This window comes from Trichoderma camerunense (assembly GCF_050948025.1).
Source record: "Trichoderma camerunense strain CBS 138272 chromosome Unknown V8C40scaffold_2, whole genome shotgun sequence".
NCBI lineage: Eukaryota > Fungi > Ascomycota > Sordariomycetes > Hypocreales > Hypocreaceae > Trichoderma > Trichoderma camerunense.
Window position 1 is genome coordinate 855,296 of NW_028145368.1, and position 24,409 is coordinate 879,704.

At 50.4% G+C, this 24,409-nt stretch overlaps 8 protein-coding genes and 1 non-coding gene across 9 annotated transcripts; 5 read left to right on the forward strand and 4 right to left on the reverse strand.

Moving 5' to 3' along the window:
- Nucleotides 1-6: 6 nt before the first annotated feature.
- Nucleotides 7-2,357, reverse strand: V8C40DRAFT_232480 (Zn(II)2Cys6 transcription factor domain-containing protein). The gene is made up of 2 exons (XM_083213150.1): nt 2,226-2,357; nt 7-2,079 (listed from the first exon to the last, which is right to left on the reverse strand). Exons 1-2 carry the CDS (start codon nt 2,292-2,294, stop codon nt 586-588), a joined length of 1,563 nt encoding a protein of 520 aa, XP_083077688.1. The 5' UTR covers nt 2,295-2,357; the 3' UTR covers nt 7-585.
- V8C40DRAFT_93072 (uncharacterized protein) lies at nt 158-494 on the reverse strand. The gene has a single exon (XM_083223626.1). It carries the CDS (start codon nt 401-403, stop codon nt 206-208), a length of 198 nt encoding a protein of 65 aa, XP_083077689.1. The 5' UTR covers nt 404-494; the 3' UTR covers nt 158-205.
- Nucleotides 2,358-5,405: 3,048 nt separating the features above from the next.
- V8C40DRAFT_282420 (cystathionine gamma-lyase CYS3) lies at nt 5,406-7,210 on the forward strand. Its single transcript, XM_083221780.1, has one exon. It carries the CDS (start codon nt 5,518-5,520, stop codon nt 6,763-6,765), a length of 1,248 nt encoding a protein of 415 aa, XP_083077690.1. The 5' UTR covers nt 5,406-5,517; the 3' UTR covers nt 6,766-7,210.
- A 119-nt stretch (nt 7,211-7,329) lies between these two features.
- V8C40DRAFT_232487 (uncharacterized protein) lies at nt 7,330-9,165 on the reverse strand. Its single transcript, XM_083213151.1, has 3 exons — nt 8,590-9,165; nt 8,364-8,440; nt 7,330-8,285 (listed from the first exon to the last, which is right to left on the reverse strand). The coding sequence occupies exons 1-3, from the start codon at nt 8,708-8,710 to the stop codon at nt 7,857-7,859; spliced, it is 627 nt and encodes a 208-aa protein (XP_083077691.1). The 5' UTR covers nt 8,711-9,165; the 3' UTR covers nt 7,330-7,856.
- Nucleotides 9,166-10,138: 973 nt separating this feature from the next.
- On the forward strand, nt 10,139-10,893 carry V8C40DRAFT_232489 (uncharacterized protein). Its single transcript, XM_083213152.1, has 2 exons — nt 10,139-10,709; nt 10,776-10,893. The coding sequence occupies exon 1, from the start codon at nt 10,280-10,282 to the stop codon at nt 10,469-10,471; it is 192 nt and encodes a 63-aa protein (XP_083077692.1). The 5' UTR covers nt 10,139-10,279; the 3' UTR covers nt 10,472-10,709; nt 10,776-10,893.
- Nucleotides 10,894-12,845: 1,952 nt separating this feature from the next.
- Nucleotides 12,846-14,748, forward strand: V8C40DRAFT_93128 (uncharacterized protein). The gene is made up of 2 exons (XM_083223627.1): nt 12,846-13,275; nt 13,339-14,748. The coding sequence occupies exons 1-2, from the start codon at nt 13,011-13,013 to the stop codon at nt 14,733-14,735; spliced, it is 1,662 nt and encodes a 553-aa protein (XP_083077693.1). The 5' UTR covers nt 12,846-13,010; the 3' UTR covers nt 14,736-14,748.
- Nucleotides 14,749-15,512: 764 nt separating this feature from the next.
- V8C40DRAFT_232495 (uncharacterized protein) lies at nt 15,513-16,409 on the forward strand. The gene is made up of 4 exons (XM_083213153.1): nt 15,513-15,708; nt 15,777-15,862; nt 15,925-15,993; nt 16,068-16,409. Exons 1-4 carry the CDS (start codon nt 15,625-15,627, stop codon nt 16,183-16,185), a joined length of 357 nt encoding a protein of 118 aa, XP_083077694.1. The 5' UTR covers nt 15,513-15,624; the 3' UTR covers nt 16,186-16,409.
- Nucleotides 16,410-18,125: 1,716 nt separating this feature from the next.
- On the forward strand, nt 18,126-18,708 carry V8C40DRAFT_261379 (uncharacterized protein; the record flags this gene model as incomplete). Its single annotated transcript, XM_083219258.1, has 4 exons — nt 18,126-18,206; nt 18,288-18,373; nt 18,437-18,508; nt 18,582-18,708. The coding sequence occupies 4 exons, from the start codon at nt 18,126-18,128 to the stop codon at nt 18,706-18,708; spliced, it is 366 nt and encodes a 121-aa protein (XP_083077695.1).
- Nucleotides 18,709-19,055: 347 nt separating this feature from the next.
- On the reverse strand, nt 19,056-19,141 carry V8C40DRAFT_t42. Its single transcript has one exon. It is a non-coding gene; the product is annotated as a tRNA-Val (tRNA).
- Between the last annotated feature and the right edge of the window lie 5,268 nt (nt 19,142-24,409).

A 24,409-nucleotide genomic window follows, 5' to 3' on the forward strand; every position in this document is an offset into this window, starting at 1 on the left:
CTCATTGTCACGTTCACATTCACATCCCAACACGTTCACAAGCGGTATTGTAATCCCAAAGGCTAATAAAACATGGCAACATTCGTCAAGAACTCACTACGAGTCCTGAGAGTATTATGTGTCGTGTCGCTCCCGTATCAACATGAAACAATTAGCTCCGAGGAGCCTTAGCCACGAACCCCATTATCAGACCGTCTTTGTCCATTCATCCCTTTCCCAACGCCAAATAACGCTTCGCCAATAAAAGATATATGTGAGGAGCGACCTTAATGCACGCTTCAGTGAAAATAAAAAAGGGGGGATATAAAAAGGAGTAAAGATCAACGATGGCAAAGCGAAGAGAAAAAGAAGTCCTTTCGAAAAGGAAGAAGAAAAGAATCAAAATGAAAAAAGAAAAATCCATGGTGGTACATCTTTTTCGTGTTTACCATTAACACCAACGCCGCCACTGTTGAAGAACCAAGGTTCTCAAAAATTGTTGGAAAAAAAAACAAGAGGGGGGCCAAAGACAAATAACCACAATACAACGACAGCCGTATGTTTCTGAAACAGCTACTCTGGCTGCGACGCAGGACTCGAAAACGACTAGTCGAGAGGCGGAGGAACCAAGCCACCTAAATCACCCACCACAGGTATCGACTCTATCGACTGTGGTCCTTGGGCCCTATCCATCATCTTGGCCATAAGATCGATGTGGTTCAGTATCGTCTCTGCGGATGGGACGTTTGTGTCAGCGGGAGGGTTCTCCTTTCGCTCCACGCCCCATATCTCGGCCGGGATGGCATCAGCCTCTCCATCCCAGAGCGCAATGCGGATGGGCCATTCAAGGTGCCTCCACCATTTCGAACCCGTCTCAAACAAGCTCACAAGACCCATAACCTCTCGACGAGCAACATCATCTAACCACCACACGTTATCCATACGTTTGAGTAACGCGAAGAAACAGGCGAGAATAGCTAGAGCACGAGGCCTCTTAGCCTCAACAAGTTCAACATAACGCCGTGAAACGGTTGATGGAAGGGCCAATGCTGAAGGAGCGTATTGGTTCTTGTGGGCCCAGTTGAGAACACAGACGGCATGGAAGTAACCTTGGTTAGTTGCCGCTCTGCTGGCTTCGTCTTCTTGTTCCAGCTCTTCATCCAAATCATCGAGAAGATGGCCAAAGAAGGAGTCTGGGCCTAGCGGATTCAGGTCAAGCATGAAGCCCGGCTGAGAGTCAATGACTACCTTGACAGTGGCGCTGTTACGGATCCACTGCCACGACGTAGCCACAATCGTCTTGACGCCCTGGAAAGCATGGAACCAAGATAGGGGTAATGCATATCGACGATGAGGTTCACTTGGATCCGACGGGTCGCCATCCTCCTTGACAAATAGCCGAGACGCAGTAGCCTGGAATGCAATGAGACATGAGGTGAGGAACAGGGCGTCTGCATTTTCTGCCGTAATGCCCTTGTTTAATGACCTACAATACTCTGCCAAGGTAGACGCAGAATATGCATGGGAGGCTTCAATCATGACTTTGTCATCGGGGTTCTTGAAGCGCAAATGTAGAGCTGCCACTGAGAGAACTGCGTCAATCAAGTAGGTCCGTCCCTCGAGGGCGAAGCGTGGGACATCCTTCTGCCAAATATCCGTACTAGCTGGAGAATTCATGACGAGAGTCTTGGAGGTGCTAGTTATGTATTGGTGCCATAGTTGAAATTCCAGGAGCCTGTCCCCTTGCCTGGTCATAGATGTGGTGATGGGGACGGATGGTAGCGTGAGCGATGGCGTTGAGACCGTACTAGGGGGAGAAAGCCGCGAAGGAGATATTCGACGATTATCGTACGTAGGCATGGCTGTCGTCGATGGCGCTGGCGCTGCCGTGGGCGCAATCGTAGGCGCAGTTGTCGTTGTCGTCGCCGTCGCCGTCATGGGTCTCGGACTCACTGAAGACGGCGCAGACACAGGTGCCTGGGGACTCTTAGTGGCCGGGGTGGGAAGAGTATGCAGTTCATCGAGCACTTGGCGGCTCTCGAAATCGCACATAACGCCATGCTTGGAGCAATTTCCGCAGCGTGGATGAACTTCGTCGCACTATTCAAAAGGAAAAAGCCGGCGGCATTAGTCTGGTGTATTCGCAAGGCCGCTGAAGAGATTCTCATTCGGGAAGTCGGAGAGGGAAAGCGGTGGGAATTGTCGGGGACTTTTTTTTCCCCAGTGATTTTTTTTCTCCATCTTACCTTGATCTTTCGATTTTTGCATCGCCGACACCCCGCGCGCGACTTTTTGTGTGACCGTCTGGGAGGCATAAGGAGAGTTGAGGAATTCGGTATTAACGTCGCTGAAGACGTGCAGCAAGGGTTCTAGATGCGCCACGCACAGGCGGCATTGCCCACGCGGGCCTGTCAAGAGATGGCTTGTGGTCGCTAGATGGTGTGTAGGGGATAGATCGCGAAATCCGACGTGGTTTTCCGGGTCGTTACATGCGCATGGTGCAGCATCCGGCGAAGTTGAAAGGCTGGGAGCTGGAAGCGCCTGGGAGACCCGGAGCTAAAAATGAAGGGTAGTACGTGATGCTAAAACCGATGACGGATAGTTGCTTCAAACACCCGGATATCGATGTCTGGAGGGGCGAGTGCCTGCATGGCGATGTTTTTACGAGTACGAGGGCGCAGCAAAAGAACATGAGCCTCTTTTGGTTAATAAGCACTGCCACACGGGATGCTCCTGTGCAATGGGTCGGGCGCTCGTTTCTCCGAAGCAGGTGCTAATAACCCGCGGCATCCGGGCCGTCTTTTTTGTGTGGTCGAACTACCGCCCGTCCTGCGCTGCAGCCGCGTGAGTGAGAGAGGATCAAGGATGACGTATCTGGTGAGATTACAAAGGACATGGCGAGGGCTACGAGATGGGATTGACTGCTATTCCCGGAAAAAGCAAAGCAATACAAGCTTAATGAGCGGCAGCCACGATTAGCGAGATTGCTATTGGAGTTTTTTTTTGCAGTTCTCGCGGCTCCAAAATAACGACAAGCAAGCGTCTGGCAAGCCCTAGGAGAACCCCATATAAGGAGTAAAATAACAGGTACCGGAGTAAATACGGAGTACTGCGGCGTGTTGTGTGTGGATGGGCCGGAGTAGACAGGAACATGCCACAGCATTCCTCCCGATGGGTGTCAGACTGTCAGTTGATGGAAGGCTGCCAAATCATGGCAGTGTATTTGTTATCTCTTATCTCTAGCCATGGGCGCGGAATGCTCTCGAAGATGATGGCGGAAGGTGAGCGGCTAGCTGCCGGGATCGACGCACTGCAACCTCTTTCAAGGGTCGACTGACCACCAAGACATGCAGTGCTAACCCTGATGAATGAGATGCTATTGAGCTCTATTTTAGTTGCACTATCCCTTAGTAATAGCCCCTGGTGCCTCGATTAGCAGTCAAGTTCAATCGATAGCACAGTCTAGGCTTGAAAAAAAAATTAGTATCGCCAACTCCATGAACTTCTTCTTTAGGCTACTTGACCCTAGAACCTACCTCTCTCGTAGGACCTACCAACCCGGGCATTAGGCTATGGAGGCGTATGCGGAGCGTATGCACTGGTACATGTACTGTCAAGCGAGCAGAGGAACCTGCAGAGTTCAAACAGATACCTAGTCCGTGAAAGGTAGGACTCGCATGTTTAAGTACCTTTGTGGGATGCCAGCTCACACAGTCGTATCAGAGATATGGGATTCGTATCACATCAATAGATGACTGTGCTTATCGACCGGATTCTCGCCCTCTGTTTGTTTGCCCGTTTGTGAGATGGGACAGGTAGCATGTATATGCACTCTCCTGCAAATGCAAGGGCCGCACTCCGACATGCCAGCAGGATCTCGCGATAGCGGTGCGTGTCGTAGGTCAACATTGACTCGTAACAAGCACATGCACAATCACGCAAAGGTACGTCTCACCCAACAACACGTTGGCCTTCAAAGCAGTCCACGTGAATGCTTCCTACAGACAAACCCGTACATGTAACACCAGCATTGCCGACGTGGGGAATTCCCTTTCCGCATGATCATTTCGTCAAACAATCGCCGGTTGTGAAATAAAAATGATTTATAAGAGATTCCACTCGGTGAGCCGGCGCTGGCCGATATCAAATCCTGCTAGTCTCTGCCCCCAAGATTTCGTGCTTTGAAACAGACTCAGGCGAGGCAAGGAAATAGTGAAAATAATGGCCTTATCTTCGGCTTCACTCATTGCCGCAGGAGTTTTGCTCTGTCCTGCGATAGAGGCTCGAGTTGTACAAAACTCCGCGATGTAAAGCCCGTGTTATACTTCTGGACGATGTGTAGTTGGGGATAAAAACGCCGTGCTGAAAACGCCGTGTCGCAATGGCGCCAGACGCCGGTTCTCGTACATCCAGGTTATCGGAAACCGGATCGAATAACTCACCTATCGCCTACAGTACATACAGCAAAAACGAGGGGTGGTTGATTGATTCCCCCAGAACACTGATGATCTAATTGACTCTGGAGGGGGCGGTGAGATTCCAGCTGAATGACAGATCGGAATCGCAAAAGGTAGGTATCAGTAACTCGCGCCCCATCGCATTGCGTCGCATCCCATCGGTACCAGTGACCGCCGCTACTTACCCCAAAGACACAAATACTACTCGACTTGTAATAGAACCAGAACAGCTCTGTTGTAATGGAGGTGCGGATGTCGGTCGGGCTTTTCCTGATTACGGAGGCCAGCGATGGCCGTTGCATACGCCATGACACAGAAGTATCTCGAAATGCGGCGCCATATTAGCAATTGAACCGTGGCTTACATACAGTTACTATGGCTAGGGGGGGCCAGGCCGTATTACAAAGGCCGCCTGTTTCGAGCAACGATGATGTGATTTGCAAGGGCGGGAAGCAATTTGACGGCAAGACGGATTGCGTGCCATCTAGGCCTTTTGTTTTTCGTTTTACATAAAAGGGCGTCGAGCTTCCCCCCTCGGAATTGGCTCGCCATTCTATCCCTACAGAACGCCCCCCCGAAACGAAGCCAGTGACGCATTACCCACCAGCCCGGCTGATGACACCATTTTTAGAGTTGTCTTGCTCTCGTCCCTGAAGTGGAGTAATAATTTTTTTTTTTTTTTTTTCGAAAGGTTGCTGGCTCTTTTATAAAAAGAAATCTGCCCGTGTCCACATAAAACGCCTCTTTCTTCACCGATCACCTCTTCCTCCATTGTGAAGAATCTGATAAATATATTCCGTGTTGAGCCTGTTCTCGCGTCGCAAAGATCGAAGAGCTTTGAACCAACCAACGTCATCTCCACTCGGGCACTTTTGCATTCACGATTTCTTTTTTCCAGGATCTCCCGAGCTGCCGCAGATAAGATAAAGAAAGCAGACCCTGCATAAAAAAAATCAGCCCCTCCAAAACTACACCTAGGGAGCGATTGAGATCAACTCGGATCTCTCTCACCACCGCCCAATTCTAATTCCTCTTCACACAACAAACTTCACACAAAGTTCGAAACCACCATTCACACACAATGTCTCCTCCTGTGACCTCCGACCCCGTCACCACGCCCCAGCGGCCCCCGACTCCCGTCCACGCCTTTGGCACTCTGGCCGTCCACGCCGGCGCCCCCATCGACCCCGCGACGGGCGCCGTGATTGAGGCCATCTCGCTGTCCACAACATTCGCCCAGTCGGCCGTGGGCAAGCCCGTCGGCATCTACGAGTACTCGCGGTCGTCCAACCCCAACCGCGACAACTTCGAGACCGCCGTGGCCGCCCTGGAGCACGCCCGGTATGCCCTCGCCTTCTCCTCCGGAAGCGCCACGACGGCCACCATCCTGCAGAGCCTGGCGGCCGGCAGCCATGTCATCTCCGTGTCCGACGTCTACGGCGGCACCCACCGCTACTTCACCCAGGTGGCCAAGGCCCACGGCGTAAAGGTCACCTTCACGCCCGAGATCGAGGTCGACATTGCCGAGCACATCACCGACCAGACCCGCCTCATCTGGATCGAGACGCCCAGCAACCCCACGCTGCGCCTAGTCGACATCCGCGCCGTCGCCTCCGTCGCCCACAAGCACGGCGTCCTGGTCGTCGTCGACAACACCTTCCTGTCCCCCTACGTCCAGAACCCGCTGGAGCTGGGCGCCGACATCGTCGTCCACTCCGTCACAAAGTACATCAACGGCCACAGCGACGTCGTCATGGGCGTCGCCGCCTTCAACAGCGACAACCTCAAGACCCGCCTGAGCTTCCTCCAGAACGCCATCGGCGCCGTGCCCTCGGCCTTTGACTCGTGGCTCGCCCACCGCGGCCTCAAGACCCTGCACCTGCGCGCCCGCGAGGCCAGCAAGAACGCAACCACCGTCGCCCACGCCCTCGAGGCCTCCCCCCACGTCATCGCCGTCAACTACCCCGGCCTCGACTCCCACCCCCACCGCCACATCGCCCTCAAGCAGCACCGCGAAGGCATGGGCGGCGGCATGCTCTCCTTCCGCATCCGCGGCGGCCACGCCGCCGCCGAGCGCTTCTGCCAGGTCACAAAGATCTTCACCCTCGCCGAGTCCCTGGGCGGTGTCGAGAGTTTGTGCGAGGTCCCCAGCAGCATGACCCACGCCGGCATCCCCAAAGACCAGCGCGAGGCCGTCGGCGTCTTTGACGACCTCGTCCGCCTGAGCTGCGGTGTCGAGGACGCCGAGGACCTCAAGAACGACGTGCTCCAGGCCTTGGAGCTTGCCGTCTCCTTCACCAAGGGCACCAATGGCACCAACGGCATCTAATTCACCACTCTCTTCTTCCTTTTTTTCTTTTTTTTCTTTTTTTGGTTTTTGGATGAGTCATGAGCGTTTTCAATCAAACCTTATAGACGGTGGGAAAGCAGCGTTAAAAAGCAAGGTCTATTCTACCAACCCTGAACAACAGGAAGGGTGAAAACCAGGCTACGATGGGGGCGAAGGACAAAAAAGCAGTTCTTGGCAATAATTACCAAGCTGGGCATGATACGGCGTGTGAATGTGATTTCCCAATTGCGGGCTAATCTATTTGTTCTGCGGTTTTACTATTTTTGGGCCCTTTTTTTGGGTTAGGCATTGGGTGTATACAGACAGACAACTACCAAGTTGTAGACAGATGAATGGGATCATGGTTTGAATGCCTACTACATGCGTAGCCTCTTTACCTTCCGTGACGATAAATATGCCGCCATCGTAGACTGTGAAATGGGATTATTGGAGTACTCTGGCATGCTTCACAACAGATTCATGTTGTGAATACCAACACATGCACATGCCAAATATTTACTCGGCACATCACAGATATACAATCACAAACTTCAGATGCCAAAATGTAAAAGAATGTTTCGCATTCTTCTATTGCTCAAGACAGTTTTCCTACTCCCCTTCGCCTCTGCCATATGAAATTTAGAATCTCAAAGCAAACTCAAAAGCTCTCCCCTCCTCCAGAGTCGACGCGACGGCCACCATTGCTACGCCTTCCACAGATTAAATGCAAAGGTGACCGAATGGCATGCATCAGAGTGCAATATCCACGAGGTGAATCTTTGTAAAACAAAAAGGAAAAAAGAAAAGGGGAAACAAGGTTTAAAAAAGTAAAACGCGCGCAGCCATCATTATGCCCTCGATCATATTCGTCGTCTCGGGTTTCGTTAAGGGGGTGATATCACGTTTCTGATGGGAAACAAACAAAAAGTGTACTAGATAACAAATTGGGTTTACAGAGAAGCGAAGCCTCTCAACCAAAGCATCGACCCAGTGTCCTTCGTCTTCCTTCCTAGATTGCGTACCATTACCGGGGACTGGGATTCCCAGAAAACAAGCCAGCGGCTCAGACTAGACTCAATGGCTCGTCACATCTAGAGAACGTAAGCCATGAGGCCAGCGGCAGCCATGGCAAAGGCGCCAGTGCCAATGGGACCCTGGGTAGCGACAGCGAAGCCGCTGGAGGTGCTGGACTGGGCAGCGCTGCTAGCAGCAGACTGGGGCGCAGTGGTGGTGGCAGCAGTGTGGTGAGTGGAGGAGGCACCCTTGCTAGAGGTGGTCTCAGTGGGAGCACTGCTTTGGTCCAGGCTGCTAATCTCGGCGGCAGTGGGAGGGCTTTGGGTGGCACAGAGCTTCTGGATGTTGGTCTTGCAGGCGTTCTGGCCATCCTGGTTGCCGGCGTTGGTCTGGATGCAGTTGGAGAAGAGCTGCTCGCAGATGAAGGTGGGCAGGGTCTGGGTGTAGTACTGGAGACCGGGAGCAGAGCTGTTGGAAGCGCACGTGCAGTCGTACGTCAGAGTAGCCTGTGACGAGAAAAGTATGGATCAGCGCATGTTCCCTGTTCCGCACAGAGATCGATCCGCGATTGCGGGCAAACCCACCTGGTTACAATCATTCTCATCGGCGTTGTTGTCGCAAAGAACCTGGCAGGTGTTGGTCTGAGCCTGGCACCACACGGCTAAAATCATGTTAGCAGCCTTTTCTCGCGCCAAACACGGTGAAATCAAAAACAACAAAGCAAAACCTCGCTCAAGCGTTTGGCGTGATTCCGCGGCGGATTACTCCTCCACGACAAAAAGGTCAAAAAAGAAAAGGAAAATGGCTTACCTCGCTGTTGCTGGGCAACAGAGTTGGGGTCAATGGTCATGTTGAGAGCGCTCTTGTAGGTCGGGACCTGGGCCGACACCACAGCAGCGGCAATGGCAACGAAGATGGCGGAGGATCGCATTTTGAAGGCGGTTTGGCTGACAAACAAGGGTATCAAGTTAAGAGATATAGAAAAAAAGGGCACAAAGACCGCAAATGAGCAACTCCAAGAACGGGGGCGTGAGGCGATGGCTTCAGAGAAGACAAGGCTATTATGCTGATGCTGAATGCAGATGCGGTGGATGGGGAGTTGAGAGAAGAGAAACTGAAGCCCCGGTCGAGGATGCGTCGAAGTTTTTTGCTGGTGGTCAAAGGCGGGAGAGAGGGAGGAAGAAGAGGCTAAGAGCTTGCCAGCTGTCAGGGCCGTCACCTAAATAAGAGAAAGCAAGGGCGAGGCCGACGACAGACCATGGGAAAGCGGCGACGGTTTTTGATTACCGCTAGGACAATGACATGGGGTTAACGTGGTGCATGGCCGGCCTCGACTTTTTTTTTTCTCTTTTTTTTTCTCTTGCTTCTTTCTTTTTGGGCCTTCCTTTGTCTCTCGCGACGGCAAAGTACCGCCGTCCACATGCAGGTACCTCAAGTACCCCAAGTACCCAAAGTAGCTTGGGTACATCCGGCCCCAGTGCCTGAGATGCTCGCGCGGCGTCTGATAGGCTTCAGGACCCGTCAGGGCCAGACACGCACCAGGGTTGCACCAATCACAGGCTTTGCCGGCACCACCATCGCCGAGTTGTCCGTATTGACTAGGGATGGGCATTTTGGGGCTGGCGGGGGGGTTTCTGTCATGGTGGTGTGGGCATTTTCGTATGTACTCTACTCCGTATCATGTATGCAAAGGGAGTCTCTTTGGGGGGAGAAGAGGGCGAGACTCGGCTGCTTGTCTTGGTGATGTCTACTTTGGTCGGTACTTTTACTTGGTGCTAAAGACGCGGGCTGCTAGACCGTACCGCACTCACTTCGTACCGCGTGCAGCTGGCTTCGCGTGGCTGAAGCTCTGTTCTTCTGCACAACGGACGTATCTTGATGTCATGGAAAGACGAAGCAAGCACTCGCACGAGTAGCTGCGTTGCGCTGATTCACGTGGCTTGTTGAGGGTGTTCCGGACTCTGTACTGTAGCTCGTACTGCGAGACAATGCCTCGTGCTTCCCCCTCCTCAACAGCACTCCGTGTCCGGCGTTGCCATGGCGGCGACTCAACTGAGTCTCGCAGGCGAGGCAACAGCAGCATCGTGAGATGAGCCCACCAAAAGCACAATGTCGTAATGGAGGCGGTCGCTGTCACGGCCCTATTCCCCATCCAGGATGCGCGCCAAGGTGCTGGGAGCCTTTAGTCCGTGGTCTATCGCCCTTACGAAGCGCTACTGGTACTCGAGCTAGCGGATGCTTTTCTTCAGGGGGGCACGATGTGATGATGGCACGATAAGGATGGTGAAGGTGAAGAAGCATTACAGTAGAAGGAATGGGGGAATTAATTGCTCGTACTTTGTCCACGGGAAGCGCCGCTGTTTGCAATTGAGTTCATGAAGCTGCCAATACTACCATTACAAGCAACTGGACCATGCCCAGACCAGAGTTAGTCTAGAATCGGTGGAAAATCACTTTGCCCTAGCGACCTTATCCTCCAGCCACCGCCTCGGCTACGAGAATGACGATGCTGTCGTCCAGTACGAGTATGCGATGCAACACGAATAAAAAGAAGGTTAGCTGTGGCACCCCCTCTCCGCCTCGTACGGAACTACAGTTACTTTGTTCTGTACATGTGACCATCAGAGACATGGACTTCTTTTGTTTTTCTTCTTTCGTCGGCTCCCTCGCCAAGAATCTTTACCTACAATAGTGCGCACTCTGTCTCTGATTCCTCTATCTCAGCTGCAGGGCGCTGTCGTCATCGTTGGCATTGCAGCTAAATACTTCCGTGCCAGACATGTACTCGTACTCATTTCCTGCGCACTCTTACCTTGTGCTCTCAACATCACCAGTGTGTCATCGCAGAGCGGGAGCATGTCATGCGGCAGCTTCAACGTTACCAAAGGGGGCCGTTTCAGCGCTGTTCTGCTTCAGACCGCACTCAGGACCTGACCATGTTAGTGCCGCGTTCCCGTTGCGTACGTGCAAGTACAAATAGTACTCCGGTTCCGCACCAAATATCGGAAGAGCCACGCAACGTCGGCGCCCACACTTTCCCGCGGGTCGATTCGGCATCCTCTATCTGATCTGCGACGGCTTCACTGCTGACGCTCATTTCCTTTTGATTTTGCCCCGACCTCACGGGGCCGATTTGCCGTAGCAAAAGGGAAAGAAAAAAAGGCTCCCTCCTTGGCAGAAGAAAATGGAAGCTCCCGCCACAAGCCAGCTGTGAGCTCCGAGGGGGCTCGCCAATCACAGACGCCAATTGCGCCCCGCAACTCGTGCCGATTTCCCCTGGGCCACGCTTGCAGAGACTTGGCGATACATGACAGGGGTCAAAGGTACATCTGCACGGGCCTGAGGTACTTTGGACCAGGCACTTTGCGCGCCGTCCCTGGATTTAACGGGGCCCGGGCCACGACCTATCGCAGAGACCGATGAAACCTCCTCAATTCAGACAAGACGAGACACGACCGAGTCACCACGCACCACTTCAGCCTGTACTTGTACGAGTACTGTACGAGGGCTCTACTGCTAGCTCTATGACTCCATACACCACCAGCTGGTGAGATCTGCCCCTAGTCCTAGCAGCCGTCTCTGCATGCAATCCCATCGGGTGTGTGGCTGGACATTTGTATCTGTGGCCCTGCGCCTCAACACCAACGCATCTGCTGTTGCATGATCGTGATGTCTTCCATCTTTCACCTCTCATCTTCTACAGTCAGTCATGCAACTGTATAGTATCATGCCTGGTATCCAATACAATTCCGTTCGGCTTCCCGTGCCGGCTCCTATCGATAACCGCAAATTTGCTGCCGTCACTGCTGTTTCGCGCCTTGCAAGCGTCCCTCATTCCGGCACCTCAGAGCCGAGCGAGCGGTTGGCCTCCTCTTTCCACGGCTCCGACCTGACGGGCTCTGCTATACGGAATGTTGATTCTCGTCTCGAGACAAAATCTCGCTAAAGCCAGCAAATTGCCTTCTCTCCTTGTGGCCCTCGTCATGTCTCGTTTTCTTCATCGTATCTTCGGCATGCTGCGTACGAGTATATACGTGTAAGAGATCCGGGCGCAGCCAGTTGTCCAGCTTCTTCACTCCACTCTCCTTATTTTCAACCAGAGAGGGTCACGGGGCCAAAGGTTGACGCCGGCCTTGTCGCAGCTTATTTTTCAAGCATTTGTCATCGGCAGTTTAATTTCCGTTGTTTGCCTCTCTGCATGCACCGAAGCTGAGGTTGAGGTTGAAGTAAGACGCCTTTGACACCCTTCCCTGCTGTGTGCTCCGTGACACCAGACGAACCCGTACGAGTACAGGATCATGTGTCGGTTCCCGTTCGTATTATTTGATGAACCTGCCAGCGCGTTTCACGCAGAGGATGGAACGGGCTGGTGCTGCCCCTGATAAAGATTGGGAGTTTAGCCGTTGTGAAGATAAAGCGTTCTCTATCTTTATCCGCCTGCAAGATGCCGCTAGTCGCGGCCGCCATCCGCCACTGGCCCCACATTGTACAAACGAACGGCCATTCCCGAGCTGCAGCTTTTGGGGAACGTTTTTTGGTGCGCTTCACAGTAGCTGAGCGATGCTGACTTGAGCCTTTCACATGATAAGCTTGTCTCGTCGTAGATACTCACTATCGGTGCGTATTTAGTACGGAGTAATCTGCTAATGGATTGCTACTGATATTGCCAAGCGTCTTCATGTACTATCTATCTATTCATAACGACCTCGATTGTATGTACGATACTAACGTTAGGTATTTTAAAAGTGAATCAGCGAATCCGCCATCGAAAGACTTCACACGTCTGACCTATTCTTTCTTTATTATTCTCATACAACAACATCCCTTTGAAGTTCAAGAGCCACGTTCATCTTCTACATATTCTCTCTTATTCACAGCTGCATATTATACGCCGCAATAATTCTTCCAACTGCCCCCCACGCGCTCGATCAAACTCCAGGGTAGGCCATGACATAAGAAAAGGCCCCGATAAGATAGCGAGCATCTCCTGGGTAGCGCCATCGACGCTAAGACTCCCGAGCTGCATCAAGTCATGTCATCGCCAATCAAGTGAACCTCGATATATGCAGCCTGTTTATTTCCCATCGCCGCAACAGCCCTTCGCTCGCCAACTCAGCGGCTTCTCATACTAACCCGCTACACGCTTATAGCTGTACATTCCCTTCCTTCCAGGCCCAGATGCATCCCGCTCTGGCCTTCAACCCCCCGCCTCCAACCCACCAGACGACGCGATGAATCGCCTGCCTCCCGAGATTGTCGACGCCATACTGCTGCAATGCGTCGAAGCAGGCCCAAAGAACAGCATCCTCGACCTCCGTCTCGTGTGTCAAGCCTTTGACCGGATCCTTAAGCCTTACGCATGCCGCACCCTCGAGCTTGAATTCTCGCGCCTTAGCAAGACCAGCCGACTTGGCCGACCTCGGACCGATGCTTTGCAGACGGTTGGGTATCACTGCAAGAGCCTCTATATCGACTTGATGGTTCTTCGCGATGAAAGTAAGATTCTCAGATTTGATCAGCGAGGAATTCGCCTGGCTAACTGGGCTCTGCGTCTGCCAGTGGAAGTCGACTTTCTAAACACAGTCTTTGCTCGCGTTCCTTGGATGATGGACTTTTGCCAATCCCTCCAGAACCTCTACTGCATGGGCGAGATGTCGTTTACCGAGCAGGAATACTATGATGCTATCGAGGCTCTACTCTTCAACTGCCGTGAGGTTGAACGGCTGCGACTGAGCCTACCATTTCAACTGGTCGGCCGACACTGTAACGCCGCAACCATCATCCTTGCCAACACCTTTAAGGCGCTGGCTTCGCGCCCGGAAGAAGATTCGGCTTCTATGAAGGTTCTGGTACTGGAGAATGTCACCGACATCGCCGTATGCCACCTCTGGATGAACCCCAGCGACGTGATGAATATCATGCGCACTGTGGCCGTCTTGGAGCACCTGGTGATTGCCCTCCGTCGGCACGAAACGGACCCGCCGCGTGTGAGCATGTTTGGGTCGTGCTTCTGGAACATTATTGAGCATGCACAGCACCTGGTAACCTTGTGCATAATCGGCATGGAGCATGACGATAGACCACCTCGAGGACTGAAGCAGACGAGGTTCTACCAGATGCCCGTTGATGAGTGGAGAGCACGTGTGCTGCCGCCTCCCCGTATCATGCTCGAAAATCTGACTAGTCTGGAGCTGAAGCGAGTGGAAATCTCTCCAGACGTGTTTCAACGGTTCGCTGAAGCATTTGGCGCCCTCATGGAGGAGCTGTACCTCAACGAAGTGTACCTGAAGACGGAGCAATCGCGCGACTGGAACGAGAACTCTAAAAAAGTTCTGTGGGTTGGCATCGCTAATCAGCGGCCGGAAGAGGATGACAGCTGGATGGCCATGATGCTGCGCTGCACCATGCCTAACCTGCGCATCTGCCGAGCGTCGTTCCTCGCCTACGATCTCTATATCAGGGAAGACGTTAATACCACTCCAGAATTTGACCTCGTCGATCCTTGTGGCCTCGCTCGCAGCCTCTCCCAGCGTTTTGTTGAAGTTGTCATGGGAATTTGCCAGCCTCCCACACCGTCTGGAGAGCCTGTTGAATACCTGCCGCAAGACTCGAGAGAAGATTATCTCCTCCACCGAGTGACAGACAGACCGGGGGTTGTGCGAGTGACAGACTATGATACCAACGCGTATCAGACTGCCGTGGAAAACACCACGTCAGGATGGCAGAAGAGCATCGACGGCGTCTTCACAAACTGTAATCCGAATACTCTCGATGAGCTGCATTATATTGCTGAGACGGCGTGTCAGGGTATGAATGAGATTCACAGGCGCCGCAATGAGTGGACGGCCGGGAACAGCCTGGCGAATGAGTATACACATAATCTGTTGACGGGGGTGGATGATCCGTCTGCCCAGCTGGAGTTTTTGACTGAGGACCAGCCCTCTAATGATAGATAGTTTCATGGTCATGTTGCTTTGGTAGCTTAGGTTTGCTTCTGCATAGTATCGGCGTCAAGGGAAGGAAATGGGATGGATAACATGGATCTTTTTAAGCTTGCTACAATGCCGAGGAGGGAAACGCGCCTACTTGGTATGTTGGATTTCGTTGGCAGTGTTGACTGCTGAATAATATCATACAATCGTTTATACGATGACATCGTCATATTAAGACAGAGAATCTCTATTATTTGCACAATGAAAGCCTGAAAACGTCAGTACTGAATTAACTGGTGTAGACCCTCTGTAGTTTCCAAAGCAAGCCACAGCTATGTACGACAAGCTATTGATCTCTTACGCGTTGGTGGTAGTTTCTGTAAAATTGGCATGATGCTTCTCTCTACTCGTACGTGGATAAAAATATATCTTCTCCCTTTTTATAAGAGGACGGAAAATAAAGGGAGAAAGCTGAGCTAGCTTCCGTAAAAAAGGGGGGGGGAGAGGGATGAGTGCAAGACGAGATCCGAGAGCAGCTAACTAGCTGCCTAGCAAGGGAGGGCGAAGATAGCTGCAAAGTACATGTAAGGGAGCTGAACGTTCTCACCTAATATGTCTCGGAAGTTGCATCTCCGCAGCATCACTCTACGCGTTATCGTTGATGTACCCGATCCATGGCCAGCGTAATTTGAGACATGACTTGGAAGAAGGAGCAAGTTGAGGTTGATGAACAAAAGTACGGAGTACATGCATATAAATATACATGACAAGGGCGTGTACTCCTTTCTTCTTGTTTTCGCGCACCTCTCTCTTCTATCTCTATCCCCACGATATAAACGTGTTTTCTTTCATTATCTGAAAACAAAACCTGAGACTATAACCCTTTAACTTTTTTTTTCTTGTACCAGCAGTCATGCTTCTATTCAAGCTTCTTCTCGGTGTTTTGGCGACGTGTGTCGCTGCTGCTCCCGCTGAGGAGATTCCTGTGGCCCCCCTTGTTAGTCCTTCGTTTCTTATTGTATAAGCTCAATGTTGCTATTCAAATATTAACAAAAGAATGCTAAGGTAACCTTGTATCGTGGTCTGGGTTGGACTGGAGACCAATTTGATGTACGGAGCAGGGAAACCTGCGTAAAAGTCACCGGCTCTCTGTATGTACTCCAAGACTGTATTGGAAATCAAGCCCTCGTGGTTTCTAACTTGCAAAATAAAGCTATGGCCATGTGCAGTCCGCGAAACTGTGGCCAAACTCGCCCCCTAATAGATTTTGCACTCTATATTCGTGGGTCAACCTGAATATGCCGGATCATTCTCTTCTTAACTAACATGGGGTCTCATTTTCCTTCCTATCTCTAGGACTAATAGCTGCGATGAGGGCACCGCTATATTTTACGTTACCACATCTAACAGCCCCGTCAATATTCGTCGCAACACTGACGTACGGTCGGTCCTCTGTAAAGAGATTCAGAAATAATTTCTGGCTGGGAAGGGTTGTTTTATAGCCAACGCGTGGGCTCTCGCTGTTTGAGGATGATATGGGACACCACTTTCTCTAATTGGCGGAATTATAACGAGGGAGAGAGGCAGTTTGTTTATCATGAGACTCTCCTGGAATGACATAGCTTTTACGAGAAGATGAAAATTTGACGGAATGTTGGTTACTCGTCTACTTGATTGCACCGATTCAGTGTACTCTCCTATATTAGTAGTGCAATCACTTGCACATAGCCAAGTGATTCTCTGCATAATCTCTGCAAACAACTTATTCTGTTCATATTCTTCAGACTTTTCACTCAGCTACATAACTTTGACCTTGAACCGTGATATGTAAAAGCGGGAGAAGAGAAGAATGAGAGTATCCGACGGGTTTCCACATAACGTGTCTCGGGTGTCAATCAGTCCTGATGGCTCGCTGGTCTATCCGTGAATATCTCCCGCAAAATAACGTCATGTAAGACATTGGGAGTACACGTAAGAGGAAGAACTGTAGCTTATAAAGGCCGCTTGTACGGAGTGGGTATGCATCTCTCGCATTCCTATGCAAAAGACATTGTCTCTCCCTAATTATAACAGCCACCAGGTTAGAATTGCTCCTTTTTTTGAGTTCTAGACCCTATCAAACAGCTGCTATTATGCATCTCTCCCAGGTATTTTCATGTATCCTAGCGGCATCTGGGGTTGTAGCTGCTGCGGAATATGTAAGTTTATCCTCAATTTATGGCAGAGTTTTGCATCCTTTTATAGCCATTATCACTAAATATAGAGGCAAGGCATCATTACATAGCGGGCGAGATCTATCAGGGGCTAGGCTGGGTATTTGGTCCCTCAACGAGTGCTTAAGACTACCAGATAATAGGTAATTGCAGCTATGGATATTGTATACTTACGCCTAATGAATACCTACTAATGGATCAGGACTGAAAGATATGGCCATGTTGCATCGGGACAGACGTATGGGTCGTTTCCTGTAGTCTGCACTTTATACTCGTGAGTTTCGATATTTGGCCAATAATGTGTTTTCATCTTCTGTAGCTAATTACTATCATGTGCTTCGAAAGCGATGCTAATTGTACCGCTCCACACATCGAATTATTCACAAATGCCAACAGCCCTAAGAATTTTGCAAGTTCGATGAGCCGGTCAGTGTACTGCAAGTATCGCTAGAAGCGGACGGCCATGCTGTCGCATCCCTTGTAAGGGGCTTTTGCATCCATTCCTATCGGGCTGATTCTAATCCCTACGGTTACTGTTATGTTGAGAGAAAAATGAGTGTGGCAAACTCGCGTGCTTGGTATTGGGGGAGCTGAGGGTGGCGATTTGACGCACGGAGTGGAAGAGACAAATACTGACAGCATACTTCAGCATGTTTGGCATTGATGTCATGTATCTATTAACCATATGCCTAATGTTTATTCAGCTTAACACATTAACATTGGTACCATTATATTTGATCGGCCTTGTATGCGTCAATTGTCGAACCCAAGGTTAGTATAGACTCGATGCCCGGTTTCTTGGAGTCATAATGATGGAGTTGAGTGGACTGGAATAAGAAAAAGTACACTGGACAATAAGGAGCAGAAAGATGTGGATGAAATGCAAACCGTTCGCCAAGTGTTAAGCAGAAAGCCTGTTGGCGGAACATTCCAAAAGAGAATACATGACACGGGCATTCAATGATATGTTTTTGGCGGCCAGTCAACACCATAAAGCTTTGCTAATTTAGTATGCAGATATCTCAAAAGAATACATGGCGTGTGAAACACCGACAGAAAAACTGGGTAGAGTAAATACAGAGCCATATATATATATGTCACATACGGCCGTTCTATAATTGAAGGGGTTTAGTGCCCTTGATTGCATATTCTGGAATATCTAGAATCACCTATAGTCTTCTCGTCACATATAATAGCAGAAATGCATCTCAGCCAGCTACTTCTAGGTATTGTAGCCTCTGCTACTGTTGCAGTTGGCTTAACTATCCCCATCGGCCCACTGGTGAGTCCTCTCTCCTCTCGAATTCCTCAGCCGCTGTCAACATACGCATCCTCTATTGACACGTACTAACAATTTGAAAAGGCTACAATCTATTCCGAGCCGAATTTCCAAGGAGAATCCTACGTCGTAGACAGAGTCCAGGATTGTGTACAGCTTCCCGCCAATGTGTATGCTATCCTCCCCTCAGATCATAATTGTTCATCAAATCAAAGTATTAACAAGTCTGCAAGTATCGGTAATGTGAATTCATTGAAGCTAGAGGTGGCACCGAGTCCCTATTATGTTTCCTGCACACTCTTCTCGTAAGTTCATGTCTTGATTCCTTAACCCGATCCTTGTTTCCCTCGACACGTTTGGCTGATACTTTGCCCTCAGGAACGATTACTGCAGAAATCCGGGCAAATCGGCCATCTTTTACGCCATGTCATTATTTGACAACACCGTCATTCCTGATCCAAAAGTTCGGTCGGTTTTATGCACGATCTCTAAGCTTTTGCCTTGAGTGTTGGATAAAGGGATTGGCGGTACTCGTGAAGGATTTATTGCTTCTGTGTTTTACGGATGGAGTTGGGAGGATTGGAATATTTCCCCTACACGGAATAATAGATAGACTTTTCTTATGACTTTGTAGAGCTTACGTTGAGCTGTCTACTTCATATGAGTTATGGAGGTGAGGTACGCTTTGAGTTATCATGACTTCATTCTGCTTTACAACATGACTCTACGCTCCCTCGGTGTTCCGCTTCATACCATCAATATGGCTGGCGTTTTAGCTACAGAAGACGACTTTCAGTTCTCCAGTTACAAAGACAAAAAGGAAGTATGCTGTGGATGCAAAAAAAGAAATGGTGATTCCGCCCGGGCTCGAACCGGGGACCTTTTCGGTGGCGTTAAACGTGTTAACGAAATGTCATAACCAACTAGACCACGGAACCAATCGTACTTCATGCTAACATTGTGCGCTATCTCATATCTTATTCCAACAGCCGTGAAAGTTTCAACAAGATGCTGCAGCTTCGTAACATTGGGGGTGTCATTTGATACCCATCAGACGAACATACTCGTATAACTTGCATCACCACTCAGCACATGATGCTCCTTTTTACACACTCCAAACCTCGCTTACAGCTTCCCGGACAGAGCTTTGACTTTGCTCGGGTCCGAAGCAGCTGCACGGGGTCACTCAATTCGATACAATAGCCCCCGAACTTCAGCTCCCGGGCACCTTCAAACGTCCCCCTCGTTGTGAAGTGTTCATCTAGTTTAGTCTTAAACTTACTTCTTCTACACGTCATCTGCACAATGCAACACGAATCCTACCCTCGGATCATCCCTTGATACTCGACAACACTCATGGCTTCGGAGCCGGCTTACACAAAGGCCACACAGGAGCCGGTGCGATCTGCCCTTGGTCGGCGATGACTTCCGCAAACTTGACTAGAAGAAGACATGAGGATTGAGGGGGAAGCCGGCGCTTGGATCGATTAGCAAGTGGTGTGTGTGCCGCCCAGCTGAATTCACAGCTGCTTGGCCGTGACTAATTGACAGCACAGCGTCGTAGCTGTTGGGCGATGCCCGAATCTCTTCGGCGTCAATGCCACTGCTACTGCAAGGCTTGGATGCTAGCGCAAAGTATACCGGGAACGAAGAATAAGGCTCGGGCATTTGAATGTCGCCGGGAAGAAGGACCATGGGGGAACTTGGATCATGACCAATTGCCCATTCTTGCCGGCGTCCGGACGTCGTCGTGGTGCGGGATGGGCGAGACGAAAACAAGCATCAATCTTGCTCAAGAGGAGTATTAGTGTACGAACTGGATTCCCCATCACGCATCTCGGTGCAGATTGCCTAATGCTTCGTGTCAGCATCCCATCTCACCTTGCTTCAATAGCTCAAGTGTCTTGATCAATCACAAAAATTCCTCTCACATGCTTCGCACAGCTGAAAATCCAACACGCGACATGAAACAGTAAGCCGGGTGCCAGCTTGGCTCACCGACGATTTCCTCGACGAACCTAAGGCTCCTTCGGGGAGGTACAGCTTTGAGGCTTACCAGTATTATCCAAGAGGCTCTTACGCTCACTAGCCAATGGCTGGCTTGCGTCCAACTTCCCTATATGCAGCTCTTACACGCGCATTCCAGAGCTTGCGTTAGGGCCGCTTCATCCTTCTGTGGTTCTGACAGCCACATATTTGAGAGGGCTTCTGATTGGGCTCGAGGCACGCAAGCGTTTATGCATCAAAAGACTCGTAACATTATTGCATTAGCACAGTTTACCCCTGCTCTGCTTGAGCTTGAAGGATTATCGGCATGTAGATACGGCGGTTTATTGCAGTACTTTACTAGCCGTTGCACAGAGGCCGCTGGGTTCAGTTCGGTCCAAGTACAATACGAGAACTCTAGGACTGTCAGCGCCGGCCATTGTAGAATAACACTATCATCATATAAGTCTAATGTATAAGGATATAATAGCTTCAAGCTGGGGGAAATTAAAAATGGAAATATAATCCAATAGCTCCAGCGTATTTGGAGGGGAAACTGACCTTTACGTCTTTTACATGGGGCTGTGCACGGTGCTGATGACATTTTGCTCCGTGGTGGATATCGTCAACGAGTAATTCACAGGACTCGTCCCCATTAGAAACGGCCGCGTCGCTGAGTGCTACATGCTAAATTGACGGCTGCAATGAATATAATAATCAAGTTCCACCGAAATGAAAATCCACCAAGGAATCGCAAAGATCGGCTTAATCGTAGGTGCGAAGGGAGTAATTCTCCGTGCGCATCCGTATATACCGGTCTGTATCATGTAAATGTGGCTCTCCAATGTGCAAAATTCAAAATCCACGTGCTGGGATCATATAAGTAAGAAACGAATGCATGACAAGAAGAAGGTTTCATCTTGAGCGTTTTGACCATTCGCAATGGCCCGGCATTGTGGGGGAAAGCGGGCCAAGCCTGATTGACACGAATGTGTCTATCAACATGAGACTTGTATCCTCCGAGCATCCCCGCGAGAACTTGTGCCATTACCACTTCGTACTGTACTGTAGATGGTAAAAGGGACAGCGCAGATTAAAAATAGAATCACCAGTTTTTGCGCCGTAAGACTACAAGTGTGCCGATGGAGCGACTAGCTCATGTACGGCTAATCTCACCAATGTCTCTGATGAAAAGTTGCTCGAAGCAAAACGATAAGAATGTCTTAACCTTGGATGGTGCAATTTGGGAGGCCGTGATGATGGATAAGCCGGGAAGCACCTGTTATAAACGGCTGTCCATCATTGGCCGCTTTGATTTGAGCATGAACCAGCCATATCAAAGTATCCATATGCTCCGTCACTCTGGTTTCAAGATCCCAAGCCGCTGCAAGCACTGCTGCTAAACGAAATGCCACCTGGCAGATCTCCTCTGTTTATCCGCCTCAACCGGTGGTCTAATGTCTTCCGGCAGAAGGATTAGATGTGTGCAAGAAAGAGTACGGAGGCGCAGGTGTGGGATGGTGCGGGACGCGAGGAAGCAGTTTAATTAACCCCCCAACTTACTGCAAGTGAGCTTGTCCCTGACTGGCCAATCCCTCAATTGCCGCACCGTGGCTGTTCACTTGATGAGAAATGGTTGATGTGCTGGCACTCATGCCCACCATTCTTTCCAAGCTCTCTTTCAGCTCCAAGAGTCTTGGAAACGGGATGGACGGCACGGGTGAGCTTTTCTTAAATCCGTCGCCTGATAGCCATCTTGATAGGTTGCATTGGAAAGCAAGGGTCAGCTTGCGCCCCTTGCAGACGTGGCACGCGAGGACGAGAAAAATATCAATGGTGTGCGCGAGATTCTGCGTGCTCTCAGGCTCCAAGAACCACTTTGCCACAGGAAAAAATGCTAACCACCAAAGCAAGGGTGAGCAGGTGGGAAAGAATGAAGGCCGAATCTCGCTAGAATTAGCGGTGAGTGGAGGAAGAATGCAAAGGACGCTTCTCTCTCTCTCTAATTCATGCGTGTTATCGCCCCCTTTTTGCTTCCCTCTTTTTTTTTAATCTTCTTTTTTTCCTTTCCCTTCCCGCACGTCATTCATTGCCCCGGTTCCTACTCCATAATTGTCAAAAGCTTCTCCCCACTTTCACCCAAGTGCTGTTTGACCCAGCAAGAAGAAAGACAAGAGTGTCAAGAAGGTGAAACGAAACGCCACCAGCCAGCAACGGTGGCACATGATCGCATGGAGCAAGGGTTCACGAAGACGCTAGAAGAGGTTCCTGGCCATAAAGCAGTGGAGAAGCGGATCCCTTGTTCAACAAAGTCTCGCTAGTCGATCGCTCAAGCCACTTCGCGATGGACGGCCTCTCCCGTGATAAGCCAGCTCCACGCGGAATGGGAGGTCAGAGTTGCAGCCAGACAGGCCGGATATCTCGCTGCAGGCATATGCAGAATTTTCTTTTCTTTTTGCCTCTCGAGTGTGATGATCGCTATCTGCAAGTCACCCAAATCTTTGTACATACCATCCAAACCAAGCCGGGGGTGTTAGTGACATGCACCTCACAGGCAGGTTATTACCCACACTTATCAAAAACGTGCCCAAGCAAGCGGGCAGTTTTCCCAATTCTGCATTGGATGCGGCGGGCATAAAGAGCACATCGGCCGATGTAAAACGCCTTCTATACGTCTGAAAGGATAATCGGAGATGACTGCTTCGTGTACTCCATATTTTGGTACACGATGCTGGGCGACTTGAATCCTAGACAAGCACTCACTAGAGGCAGATTATGAGCGTGCCGAACCTTTCCGCCATGGCTGAAGCACTCTGGAGAGCTAAAAAGTAAAAGAAGCTACTCCTCATATCCCGCCTCTGCAATGTTGGACTGATCGACGGGAAAATGAGCTGTGGCGTTTGCAAGTGCTTCAGATTTCCTAGCGGGAATAGCTAGACTCTCGTTAGCTTATGCATACTCATACGAACTCGTGCTAGTAGCAGTAGCAATACTCTGCAAAGTACTCGTACGCTGTAGCCCAAGACGTGATGCCAGCTCACTTGCTGCTCGGCGGTTCTTTGGACCACTTAGGTGACGGAGACAGACGCGCCAGGATACGGGAGTAGCTTAGTCTTGAACGGTGGCTGCGGTGGTGGCTGTCGTCCATGTTCGTGGCTTTCCTCGATTGCTGGGGTAAGACGCGGGTGAAACAGGCGTCTATACTGCTTCCAACAACAGTTGGGTTGCTCTGCTGGGCCCATTGCGCCGAAGCAACACAGCTGATCTATCGATTCGGGCGCCAAGTACGAGCACTAGCTCGAACCGCCTCGAGACGAACAGACGCCATTAAGCGTTCAGCCCGCCGTCATCTCGGCGCATTATTCTTAGCGATAGAAGAGAAAGCCATTCTTATCCAGCGGTGGGTCGTTCCACGAGCGGATACCTGGAGAAGAACAAGCGAGCGAGATGCAGCTTGAGCACCACGGGTAAACGCAAGTCATTTATTCTCACAGTAGTACGCAGCACTCAGAGGGCTATGTTGGCTTCCGAGACTCACGCCTGCTGACGTTTCTTCCATTGCATCAAATACTCTTATTGAGGGTTGTCTGCACTGGTACTGGTGGTCTCAGAAGGGAGTTTGGAAACGACACTGGTTGATCTTTGCCGGTTGATATGCTTGCATTCGTGATAGCAATATCGCAGTAGACAGGGTGTCAAAGTCGTATTCCATGGTATCCAACAAGGGATGCTGAAAAAAGCAATAGAATCCAGGATTCCTTTGTTAAACGGCTTTCCATTTCGATATTAATTTGTCCATCCCCATATGAATTTTGGTATTACGGAGCAGAGACGTGTGGAATCACTTATATGATAGAATCGCAGCCCGCATTGCTTATCAACCAGCTCAAGTCGAGGGCGCGTCAAGCCTTCAGAAGCTTGAGATGGAGGTACCTTGCTGAGGAAGAAATCATTGGAACATTAGGCAAGAAAATACTTCTGGTCCCTTGCATAGTATGCTTCCGGGTTTGCCGGTCCAGCAACTGAGAGGCGTGAGAGGATGAATTAGCTGTATCCCAAGGCGTGTCCTTGTAAGCCTGACTGTAGCTCCAACCATCTCCTCTGCGGGTTAAGGCTCCCAAAGCCGAAGTGCCAATCCCGGTCAATAGAGGGAAATTGCTCTTGATTTGGGCCGGACTCGTTTCCCTTGTGCAAGCATTTCCCTTTTTCTGCCTTATCCT

What these genes read in the sequence shown, in the direction of transcription:
- V8C40DRAFT_93072 (XM_083223626.1), bottom strand. Translation starts at nt 403, where the DNA reads ATGGATTTTTCTTTTTTCATTTTGATTCTTTTCTTCTTCCTTTTCGAA.
- V8C40DRAFT_232480 (XM_083213150.1), bottom strand. Translation starts at nt 2,294, where the DNA reads ATGCCTCCCAGACGGTCACACAAAAAGTCGCGCGCGGGGTGTCGGCGA. An exon ending in GCAAAAATCGAAAGATCAAG is followed by an intron (nt 2,080 to 2,225) that starts GTAAGATGGAGA and finishes CCTTTTGAATAG; the next exon opens with TGCGACGAAGTTCATCCACG.
- V8C40DRAFT_282420 (XM_083221780.1), top strand. Translation starts at nt 5,518, where the DNA reads ATGTCTCCTCCTGTGACCTCCGACCCCGTCACCACGCCCCAGCGGCCC.
- V8C40DRAFT_232487 (XM_083213151.1), bottom strand. Translation starts at nt 8,710, where the DNA reads ATGCGATCCTCCGCCATCTTCGTTGCCATTGCCGCTGCTGTGGTGTCG. An exon ending in TGTTGCCCAGCAACAGCGAG is followed by an intron (nt 8,441 to 8,589) that starts GTAAGCCATTTT and finishes ACATGATTTTAG; the next exon opens with CCGTGTGGTGCCAGGCTCAG. An exon ending in ATGAGAATGATTGTAACCAG is followed by an intron (nt 8,286 to 8,363) that starts GTGGGTTTGCCC and finishes TTCTCGTCACAG; the next exon opens with GCTACTCTGACGTACGACTG.
- V8C40DRAFT_232489 (XM_083213152.1), top strand. Translation starts at nt 10,280, where the DNA reads ATGACGATGCTGTCGTCCAGTACGAGTATGCGATGCAACACGAATAAA.
- V8C40DRAFT_93128 (XM_083223627.1), top strand. Translation starts at nt 13,011, where the DNA reads ATGAATCGCCTGCCTCCCGAGATTGTCGACGCCATACTGCTGCAATGC. An exon ending in GATGGTTCTTCGCGATGAAA is followed by an intron (nt 13,276 to 13,338) that starts GTAAGATTCTCA and finishes TGCGTCTGCCAG; the next exon opens with TGGAAGTCGACTTTCTAAAC.
- V8C40DRAFT_232495 (XM_083213153.1), top strand. Translation starts at nt 15,625, where the DNA reads ATGCTTCTATTCAAGCTTCTTCTCGGTGTTTTGGCGACGTGTGTCGCT. An exon ending in AGATTCCTGTGGCCCCCCTT is followed by an intron (nt 15,709 to 15,776) that starts GTTAGTCCTTCG and finishes AAGAATGCTAAG; the next exon opens with GTAACCTTGTATCGTGGTCT. An exon ending in GTAAAAGTCACCGGCTCTCT is followed by an intron (nt 15,863 to 15,924) that starts GTATGTACTCCA and finishes TGCAAAATAAAG; the next exon opens with CTATGGCCATGTGCAGTCCG.